General features: G+C 42.1%; 1 protein-coding gene across 9 annotated transcripts in view; it reads left to right on the top strand.

The window, feature by feature from the left end:
• The first annotated feature begins 3,166 nt into the window (after positions 1–3,166).
• GPAM (glycerol-3-phosphate acyltransferase, mitochondrial) overlaps positions 3,167–11,420 on the top strand; it is a 30,473-nt gene continuing 22,219 nt past the window's right edge. For 2 of the 9 annotated variants that reach the window (XM_077784691.1, XM_077784688.1), the window contains exons 1-5: positions 3,787–3,844; positions 4,064–4,213; positions 5,631–5,761; positions 7,705–7,827; positions 10,726–10,799. In XM_077784691.1, coding sequence (XP_077640817.1) covers positions 5,660–5,761; positions 7,705–7,827; positions 10,726–10,799 — 299 coding nt within the window. In that variant the 5' untranslated portion in view covers positions 3,787–3,844; positions 4,064–4,213; positions 5,631–5,659. Of the gene's footprint in view, positions 3,294–3,786; positions 3,895–4,063; positions 4,214–4,390; positions 4,568–5,630; positions 5,762–5,792; positions 6,435–7,704; positions 7,828–10,725; positions 10,800–11,420 lie in introns of those variants that run through there. The other 7 variants (XM_021525998.3, XM_021525997.3, XM_077784692.1 and 4 more) reach the window with 7 other exon arrangements.

Here is an 11,420-nt window from a genome sequence, read left to right as displayed (position 1 = left end):
CATTTAAAATGCTGGCAAATCCCTTTGGATAGTTAGGATTTTCTGATTTGTACAAAATGCAAGTATGTGTGTAATTTCTTGATAGAAAAATGGTGCTATGTTTGGAAGTGTAAAATTTAGTTATACTGGTTTTAACCCAGTTAGTTATATTGGATCTTTCTGTTAGAACAAAAGCCTTTTTTGTAATGCGAGTAACAAGTTCAAGGGAAAAGCTAGGAGCAGCTTGGGCTAAAATGCCCTTATCTTTTCAAAATTACAGAAACACAATATATTTCATAGGAGAGAGTCACTGTACTTCTAATGAATTTTGTATTTGTTCTCAAGATAAGGGAGATGAAATAAAAAAGAAAAAAATTGTCTTGAAAGGAGATATAAAGTATACTCAAACGATTTTTACATACAATCTTATCAGCTTATTTTATGGCCACTTGCCACTCTCAGATGCTCTTAACATATTGTATACCAAAGGCAATACTGCTGACACTGAGTTCTGCCACTGCCAAACTGCATATTCATTATTGTTCATAGTCATGTGAGGTCAAGTTCGGTCACTGCAAACAAAGAACCTTTGTCTGGATCTTTACTCCCTCCTCACACAGTTTTTAGTTTCCTAACTTTTGTAATGCTCCCCAAGTTGAAAGTTTCTTTTTAAAGAGGATGCTGTGTACTCCTTTGTAAACATGTCTCCATTACTAAAAGTGACATCATGGGAATCGCTGGAAATGAGCTCAGAGAACAGACCCAGGGTAGAGCCGATGTAAAATAAGTCCCCTTGTCCCTGCTCCCTCCTCCTCTGCACAGAATTGTCCAGTAAACAGGTACTTTGTTGAACTCTGCTGGAAGCTTCATGAGGAATTTAAACATAGGAAGGACTAATCATTATTTTAGAAAAAAAAAGAGTCCTGCCAGCTCTTTCTCCTCTGCAGGCTGCTATGCACGAATGTGGTCAGCAGCTTATTCACACAAAGCCAGGGTTCTGCTCATTTGCCATCATATGCAAATCACCTCCCTGGACTTATTGGCACGGCAAACACTTCAGTTTAAGGACTTTAAAAAGATGGATTGCAAAACTCAGGCATGCTCCCGCTCCTACTGAGATCAGTGGCAAGCCTCCCAGTGGCTTCAATGGAAGCAGGATAGAATCTCCCTTTTCTGGAAGAGAAAACCCAGCAGTATTTGGGCTTTTTGGAGCACATGCAGCTCTCAAAGTCTGTTCCTTCGGGGCATTCCAAAATTTTTCCCATTTGCTTGATTCCATGGCAACACAACATCACCATCAAGCTTTCAATACTGAAATGAGATTTTACTACTAAGCCTGAGGATTTATACAAGTGTAAAAAGATCTTGCTAAGCTACAATTCCCATTAGACTAATTCAGGATCCTTTTCAAATGAGTGATGAAATTATCTCTGGATTTATTTTACAATAAGCCAATAATTTTTTTAAGGTTAGAAAAATGGGAAAATTGCTCTACAATCAAAGAAACATTCTTTCATTTTTACACAGAATCACTATATTTAAGTAAAACAGTGTATCTATTTACTACCCTTTTCAAATGTCTAAAGAATAGCCTAAACAGTTTTTTCAAAAATGATACTAAAATCATACTCTAGAAACTGCACAAAATTACGACAAAGCCATTGAGGCTTTTATTTTGATTTTTGTGTTACTTATATCACAGAAATAACTCTTTTGCAACTAGAAAAAAATATATCAGTGTAAAAGTGTACAATGAAAAAACATGCCAAAAGCTCCATGTTACGTTTTAAATGTACTATAGTTCTTCTTTTATAGAGGGAAGCAAAGCAGACATTCTGGCTTTACACTCAGTGGTTGAGAGTTTGCTCTGAGTTACACCATAGCACAATGAAAACAAGTCCCGTCTTTGATCCCCTATTTTTGAGTGGAAGAGGAAAAGAATCAGTGTGCTTCCACAGCTAGAGAAGGTTGTGTGTAAGCAGTATTGAGGGTCTTTTATGAAGCACCTACTAAGAAGCTGTGAAATAACAACACAAATGCAGTGAAACAAACTATTCAACATCAGTAAGAATTTTAAGAGCTTTATGTTTCCTGCATTTTCTTAGACTCAATATATGTGTTCATTGCCATCTCTGTTATATTCAGTTTTCACGTAATCCTGAATAATTTCCTCCAATGCAATTTCTAAGATGATTCAAACTTTGACTCCCCTCATTGCACATAGACTGATGCTGGAAACAATGATTAGAATGTGGGCTGCAGCATTTTATTGGGACTTTGCTTCTGTGATCTGGTCCTTATACAAAGAAAAACACAGGATGTAACACTGGATTTCACTTTTCTGAGTGCAGTTCAGAGCTTCCCATTTCGATGCTTCCAACACCCCTGGGTCAAACACCATGCAACCCTGAATGTGGGATGAGGCACTGCTGCTGGTCACCAGATCAAAGACACAAATACTGGATGGCTTATTGCCCAGAAATACAAACTTTATATGAGTTGTACATTTCATAATTGTACATTTCATAGTTGTACATTTCTAGCTCATATCTTACTGTATTGTTTAATTTGAAAAGTAGGTGTCTTTTACTCCAACATCCACATTGCAACAAAAAAAAAAAAGTATTTTTCCCTGCTAAAGCAGGAAAATTCCAGCTCAAAATCCTTTCTGACCCACAAACTGCAGAAAGATATTCGTAAACTATCAGCTCTAATACTCCAGTGGTATTCCCTGGAGGCACTCAGCTGTGGGAACTAGGGCAGTTCTCCTGTGCATGCAGCAGTTAGGTTTCTGTCTCACATCTTAAGCATTTTCTTTTACATGTGAAAGGCAGTTTGAATTCTTACAATTCTCATTTGTAATAATTTCAAAACAACAACTTAAGGAGAAAACTAACACCCTGTACTACTTAAATCTCTAAGCGGAGTATCTGCATTAGTATAAACTGTATCTTTTGACACTTCATTCCCGTATTGTACTGCTGCTATTTGGACATTCAGAGAAGAAATGCAGGCACGAGCCTTCCTGCTGGGCTGTAACTCAAGCCACAGAGAAACTCTCTTTAAATAGCCCAGGAATGCCAAAGCCAAAAAATACTCTCGCCCTTGTCTGGTTACATGCAGCAATCTCAATCAACATTTACTTTTGCGCTCAGTAAAAGGCAAACTGGCACTGCTGCAAGGCCGGGCAGGCAGATCGATACCAGTCCCGAAATTTCCACGGCAACTCTGAATCGCTGCAAACCCATTTAAACACCACTTGACTTTTCCAGCGTTTTGCTGCTCAGCAGCTCAGATTTGAGAGCCAAACAGCCGTGAGTCGCCGCTGTCTCTGGGCTCGGGGAGAGGGGCGGAGGAAGCGGCTGCTGAGCCGCGCAGCAGGGCCGTGCCGCGGGGCTGTGAGGGCGGCAGGGCAGCGGCAGCGCCCGGGGCCGGGCAGGGCCGCGCTGCGGGCCGGGCGCTCAGGAAGTCGCGTCAGGCGCGGCGCCGGCGGCAGGGCTGCGGCAGCCGCGGAGCCGGCGGGGAGCGCGGGCCCGGGGCCGGCGGAGCGGTGCGGTGCGGGGCGGGGCGGTGCGGGGCGGTGCGGTGCGGAGCGGTGCGGGGCGGAGCGGTGCGGGGCGGTGCGGGGCGGTGCGGAGCGGTGCGGTGCGGAGCGGGGCGGAGCGGGGCGGAGCGGTGCGGAGCGGGGCGGGGCGGTGCGGGGCGGGGCGGGGCGGGGCGGGGCGGTGCGGAGCGGGCAGCGCGCAGGGGCCAAGCGCAGCCGGAGGCGGTGCCGCGTGGGCGGTGCTGCCCCCGGCGGCGGGGCGGGGCAGCGCAGCGGCTGCCGCGTGGCGGGAGGGGCGGCGCGGAGCGGAGCGGAGCGGCGGTGCGGGCCGGGGGTGCGGGCCGGCTGAGGGGCGGCGGGCGCGGGGCCAGGTGGGCGAGGGGAGCCTGGCCGACCCCGCGGGGCTCCGCGGCCGGCGGCTGCCCGCGGCCGGCGCCCGCCCCTCGCGGCGGCCGGGAGGCGCGGGGCGGCCCCTTGGCAGCGGCGCTGGCCGGGGCGCTGCGCACCCTTGCGCGCTCAGCGCCGCGGTTTTATTTATAGCAGTGTGGTGAGCGGCGGGGCTGGAGCAGGAGCGCTGCTGAGGGAGCCCTGGTGAGCCCGGAGCGCTGCGGGACCCGCGGGGATGGCGGTGGCCGGCAGGTGAACAGCGCCAGCGCCGCAGCGGGCGCTCGGGGCTGGCTTGGCTCACAGGTAGGTATGCGGCGGCTGCTGCTCCAACGTGCTTTTCACTGCGCATTTTTAAAAGTTCATCTTTTGTACATGCCGCTGCAGCCAAGGTCACCTTGAGCGGGACGCATTTCGGTTCCAGCATTGGAGGTTTCCAGGCTTTTTTTTTTTTTTTTTTTTTTATTTATTTATTGGGAGGGTTAGATAGTAATTTTCCTGAGGATTGATTTAAATAAAAGGCGGATTGACTATAACAGCCGGCAAAGTTAAAGGGATGACTTCGGTACTTAGGCTGTGCAAGGATATGCATGGTCTGCATGGTTGTGCTGGCTGGGACTCCCAGGTTGTAGTGGGAGCTCTGTGCGCACGTATTGTGAGGTGGGTTTGTGGCAACTTGGGGAGGCCACTAGGGAAGGCAAAAAGGTCGGGCTGAAGTTTTAGATCTTGCTGTTGCAGGTGTTAGTTTAGCAATCTGGGTGGGAACAATCTAATTCTTGGTGGCCCACAGCTTGGCCATGGTATGTTTCTTTGCTGTGACACATGGAAGAGGAGCTATTGCCTCTTGACAGTTTCTGTTGGTGAAAATGCTAGGATTCCTATTTCAGTGGCTCTCAATAACAAAGCAGTTTAATTTGTAGTTTTTTTCAAAATACACTGTACAACGCTAAGTTATTTCAGTATGTTTGCCTTTCCTTTTTTTTTTTTTGGCCAAGGCAGAATTATTTACTGTGCTCATTATTTGAGCTAGAAAACTTCGTTTTCAAAATAATTATTCAGGTTGAGATTTCTTTACTGCTTTTTAATCCCACAAGACTGAAATGTCTCTGGTCAGCAGTGTATTCACATTTAGAAGTGTGCTTTTTTGTAGAGCACTCCTTCTTCCCAAGGAATTTGCAAACTGGTTTGACTACAGCTAGACCAGACACATAAAATATATTGTGAGATAGGATTAGGTGAGAACATTAATGACAGTTTTGGTAGATCACAAGTGTCCTTGAGAAGCAAATTATGAAAGAGCAAGGTCAGAGTGCAAGAGAATAGTAAACTTATGAAAGTGTCTGACATGCGTATCCGTATGGCTGCAGGGTTTCAGCCATGCAGTAAAGAACTGGAAAATTACAAGGGGACTATAGTGACCTGTTATGGGAAAAGAGCAGGGAGAGAAAAGCATGCAGGAAGCTGGTTGGTGTGCCGTGTTTTTGCAAGTCCGATGTGCTGGGGTTTTTAGCATATTAAAATAATGCCAATTTCTAGCTGGTCTTTGGAACTGAACTTTTCCTGAAGGGTGAAAAAATACCAGTTTGCTAATGTATTGCTAGATGCCCATCACTGAAATTTAGGTGTGTGTTTCTGTGCATGCATATAAATATATGAATATACAGATAAAAAGAATATATATATGCACATATTATATATATATGCACATGTTATTATTTTGTAGTTTGTGATCTTCAGTTCAATTCCTGTGTCATGGATGAAACTGCTTTGTCCCTTGGAACAATAGATGTTTCCTATTTGTCCACCTCAGCAGACTGCAGCATCAGTAGATGTAAGCATTCCACTGAAGAGTGGGTAAGTAAAAATTGGAAATGTTAAAAATTGCAAATACCCTATTTATCTTACTATTTCTTCAAGTTGAAGGTGGGCTTTTTATTGTTATGAGGAGTGAAGTTAAAGAATTATATCTGTCATGCGTGATACAGTTTGGTTTTAATTTAACTTGAAACGTGAGGAGTAACCAACAGTTAAATTCTGTGCCAAATAATAATGTTGCTAAAAAAGAAAATTCCTGGCAAAGTCTATTGATAGTCTTACAGTCGTCTGGTGTGATGTTGCTAATCAATTTATATAGCAGTAAATGTACAGAATCCCATTCTGGAGTGGCCAAAATCAAATAGGAAGCTTGTTGCTCTTCTGGGTTATGTAGCTTGAAGTGTACAGGTGAAAAGGAACTTGATGCTGAAGTTGCAGTCATACAGGCATTGAAGCTGGAGCAGGAGTGCAGTCCAGGAGGCAGAAAAAAAAGGTGGATATAAATAAGGAGCCTATTAAAAGCCTGTGTCCTCCATTGAGTGAGTCTTGGGATTTGGAGGGGACAAAGGAGGCGGTGAGCAGAGTGGTCTGGGTGGAGCTGAAAGAGCCACATGGGGACTTGGGTGGTGGTAAATAGTTTAGCAGTATAGGTCAGGAGGAGCTGTGGAGAGGAGGAGCTTGAACTTGATACTGAAGAAGAATTGGAAACATGGTCAGAGTTGAGGGAAAGGGCAGATGTCTTGGCAGCTGGGATTTCTATCTAGCTAGATCTAAGTTCCATGGAACAACAAGCTGCAGTAACCAAGAGATTTGTGAGAAAGTGGAATAAGGGCAGGCAAGTCAGAAGATATAGAAAGGAGGTTTTGTAAGAAAATGCTGGAGAGGTGTGTCAGGGGTTGGAGGCAAGCAGAAGGAAGATGGCTTACAAAGTTTGTTTGTTTGCTTTGGAGGTAGCATTAAAGGAGGTGGTAGAGGAGGGATTATGGCAGGCTTAGCATCTTGATACTTGTTTATTTCAGATGGAAGAGTTAGCCTTGGAATATTTGCCAGTTTGTGCTACTTGCTAAATGTGATACATGCACTATTTAGTTTTAAGCATCTTCAGCATGGCTTTTGACTTTCTGGGAGTTTCTCACTGGGCTGAGTATGTGATGATCTGTATTTGTGTCTTCCAGTCTTGGTTCTACCTGCTGCTCTGCCACTTAAAAGTTCTATTTTAAACAACATTTTGGGTTTGATTTGTTTCTGTAACTTCTCTTTTAATACTGGAAGTAAGTCTCTTCTCAATAAAATATGTGATTTAAAAATGGCAACCCAGTTCTCATTCTCAGGCAAGCAATAATTCAGTAGACTTTAATGGAAATAATAAACTTAAGTACTTAATTGTAGTTAAGTTATACTTAACTACAATTTTTGCATTATATCCTAAGATGGAGAATGAGTTCTGTGAATGCAGTCACTCTGGATTTTTTTGTTCTGTAATCTTCAGATAGACAGTGTAACTTTGGAGAAGGCACAGGGGTTCTTTTTTCATATCACTCTGTATGAAACTGCTGAAAGTGCCTACAGAGTTCCTGGAGTTAATATTTTGGATACATTGAGTCTTCTTGCAGTTTTACAGGGTGATATTCAGTTGAACTTTAAAATACATTGTTCATATTGCAAGCACCTTTACATTGTTGAGAATGTAGTGTACTGTTAATCTCTTTCAGTTTTCTCAGCAGGCAGTTTCTTTGGTGTTTTTCTAATTACAGTTATCATTCCTTTTAAAATTTTGTGTGTCCCATGCAGCAGTGCGTACATAAGTACAACACTGAGATTTTGCTTTATTTCTTTGAAATTTAGAAAAATATTGTGGAAAAATTGTGCTTTAATTGAGAAGTAATTTTTTGTGTGTATCTGGCAGCTTCTCTTCCTCCAAGCTTTCCCATACACAGAACACATATTTCTGCATATTTACACAGTGGTGTTTTGTTCTGCAGGGAGAGTGTAACTCTCGTCCCACTCTATTCCGATCTGCCACTTTAAGATGGAAGGAGGCTCTGCTGAGCAGGAAAAGGCCGTTTGTGGGACGATGTTGCTATGTATGCACTCCCCAGAGCCGGGTAAGAAGATTATGGAATGGATTATGTTTGACAATAATGCATAGTTGCAGCATAATGGAGTTGCAGTAGTTTCCTTACTTTCAGAATTAAGGCCACAATGTTTTTTATTTCATGAAGTGCTATAGTTTTTCACTGTTGTTTGTGCTTGCATTTAATTTGTCATGGAATTTGATGTTTTGATGCTTAGTGTCCCACCTCTCAGGGCAGACTTCTTGCACAAAACTCTCCAGCTCCTCAGAATTACTACTATAAAATGGGATAGCAAAATTATCTGGTGTGTTAGGTTAATAATGGGAATTTGGAGCATATAAAAGTGTGAAAGTTTGCTTTTAGGACACTTTAATTCTCTATCCACAGAATAACACAGTTTGGAGGCTAAGCAATATGCTTCCTTTCCAACTTGCTTAGTCCTGTACTTGGAAGAGCAAGTTAATTTTCTACACCTGCCGATTCCTTGCCTCTCTGCCCAGCCTGGATACAAGGACTGCCAGTTGTGATAGTGGGGATATTTGTCTGCTGGGAACAGTGTCAGGCTCTGGTTGTGCAAGCTGATTTAAAATGTGAACTTTATTGAACGGCATTGGGCACGCTTTCTGTAAGCTCAGCATGCAAAATGCTGATAAATGGCACAATACAGTGTGCAACCAATTCATCGTTTAATTTGGCTGTGTGTACACCCTGGGCTTTAGCTTGCACTCACTCATACCTTCATTAGCTGGGCTAGAGGGATTTTCTTCCCTCTTTGACCAGAGAGAAGTTATTTCACTCTGTTTCTCTGCCAGAACAGAAAACTGCAACAATGACATACAAATGTGGTATAGAAATCCAAACGTACTGTGAAGGCTGTGTATGATATGGGCAACAAGACAAACAATAGATAAACTGAGACTACTTCAAACAGACAAGTCAAGTGTTTTGACTTTGAAAAAGATGTGTGTGAATCCTCAGCTTAGGGCTTTATACATTTAGTAATTAATCTGTTAGTAATCAGACTGTTAGTAATTAGACTGTTCCTCTCAAACTGGGAATTATGCTTTAAAAATGAAAATCTTGTATTTTGTCCATTTAATAAGAGACTCATTAACTAACCTGAGATCCCACTTAAGAAAGGAGCGTGACCTTTTAAGCCCTTTGTTACCTTCTATAAGGAAATATATCTAGACATATTTCAGACAGTAACAAAGATAATAATCTCATTAGATTCCAAATACTTTTTTGGAGCTTTTTTCTTATTAGTTTTCTTAAGAAAAATAAATGAATGAGGTAAATTTCCTTAAGTGTGCTGACCATACTAGCAACTTGCCAATGCTGAGTGGAAAGTCTTGCTTCTCCCTCTTGTTTTCCTTCCTGCTCTCCTGAGGGTTGCTCAAGTTCACTAACCAAGCAGAAAACTACCTGCTTTATTCATTTAGTCTATCTTAGTTTTTTGTCTTGTCTGCATGAAGTTGGGACATTAAAGGGTGTAATGAATGCTAGAGGTGCTCTAAGTTAAGAGGTGAAGCGTAGAGATGAGTAGGAAAAGCCAGGATGTGGTGGTGGAAGCTGGGCTTCTTCTGTGTGCCAGCAGGGAGATCCTTTATTGGCTCAGGTGGTTTCACTGAACCACATGCTCTGCCTGACACAGGATTGGAGAGGAGTTAAATAAAGAAAAGGTAAAGTATGACAGTACTGCTGGAGGATGAGTTTCGTAGTGAGGTTTAACCTGACACTTAGAGCACTGGTATAGGCAGGTACAGACTGGCATTCAGTGGTACTTAACTTTGTTGCTGATTGTTCGGGAGACCAAGTAAAAGTCATTTTGCTTCTCTTTATCAGAACATGTCATCAGCTTATAAGATCCACAAAAAATCACCAGTGTATACTCAAAGATATTAGCATAACATTGAAATTTTCTCTTAAGGCCTTAGAGCAACAATTGGTTGATTGTACAGCACAGTTGGGCTTTAGCAGGGAGCAGAGGACTCTGCTCTCAATGTAGTATGTAATTTCTACCTGATTTGCATATAATACAGGACAGTCAAATATTGTAATTTTGTGGCAAATGGCGTGTCCTAAACAAAACACAAACAAATTGCTGGTGAGGTTATTTTGGAGTTTTGCTGTTGCTGGTGACCATCTTTCTCCTTTGCTGTCCTTTATTTGTCTTCTTTGACATGTGCAGTTCCAGTAGTTGTAGCTGTAATTCACTGCTGGCAAGGTACCAGTTTTATAATTATATATAATTTGGAATAAAGAAATCAGCCTCTTGGTCAAGGTATTCAGTTGGATTATGGAAGAGTAAAATTTAGGTCTTCCTGCTAAGAAATATTTGTTGTAGAACTGCTCCTAAACTCATCCCAGTTAATACCTTGGCATGTGGTAACAGGGCTCTACAAGGCTGGACTGAGTTTGTTGTTCAGGCAGAGCAGGAATGTGGAGATTTGCCACCTAACCATGGATGGATATCCTGACCCTTGGGCTGTTGTTACATGATGCTTATTCTGCTGGCAAATTGGATGCTACAGACTGAGCATCAAATGCTCGTGGTTACACTAATGCCCAGTGTGGCTTAATAAAGTTCTTTCTCAAAGATGAGTTCTGAATTATGACGAGTTCTGGTTTATATTACATGAGAATCTGCTGAAATGCTGTGCTTGAAGAGCATAACCAGTGCAACCACACAGTAAAGCCTAGAGAATGCTTTGAAAGTATTTGACTTGGGAATAGTGATTAGAATTTGTGTTTTCATTTTAAAAGTTTCTGTACTGTATAGGCAGGCTCAGCACTTCTCTGGTTTTGGCTTTGATTATAGTACAAATGAAAAGCATTGCATTATCTTTAATAGTATGATGAATGTTACAGACAAAACTATTTTTATGTAATTAAATAGTCCATCAATTTTTTTTGGTTGTTTTACAGGATAACTTCTTCAATTCTAGTATTCCTTCTCTGGGTCTACGTAATGTCATATATATCAATGAAACACATACCAGGTATTGTAGCAAGTGTTTCTTTTGCTTTAAAAATGAAATGTGCTCTGACTTTATGACAGAGAAATCTTTATTATGATCTACTGAGTTGGTATATATTGTGGTCCTAAAATGCAGAGATTTGGTGCCGACTTCAGTAACATGCTTGTTAAATCTGGCTGTGTGTATTTGGGAACTGGGCAAAGTCCTTTGGGGTTATAGGCAAGGAGTTTAGGGGTCAAATCTGTTTCACAAAAAACCTGGCATTTTTTCCCAAAATAATTTCTTTCTCTTTTCATGCAAATGGCAGTGACTGCAGCATAATATTGAGGGCACCCGATTTATTCCCTTATGCAGAATGACTTCAGGCTGCCCTTTAATTTACTGAGCAGATCTGGCTCACAATTTAGGTGTTGACTATTACCACTTGGGGCAATTAACCTGAATATGTCTTATGAATCTGTCTCTTCTCTGCCTCAGTGGCAGAGTGCAGCTTCTGAAAAGTGTGGTATAAATGAAAAAAAAAAGTAAAAAATGAAGATGTGTCTTTGCATTATCAGAATCATATCTTGTGTTCGGGATGAAGATACTGGGATTGCATAAATATATTCTGTTCTTTGGAAAGTTAATAATGCTTGCTAAGTT

This window comes from Lonchura striata, chromosome 7 (genome assembly GCF_046129695.1).
Source record: "Lonchura striata isolate bLonStr1 chromosome 7, bLonStr1.mat, whole genome shotgun sequence".
Taxonomy (NCBI): Eukaryota; Metazoa; Chordata; class Aves; order Passeriformes; family Estrildidae; genus Lonchura; species Lonchura striata.
This window is presented reverse-complemented; position numbering and strand designations above follow the sequence as displayed.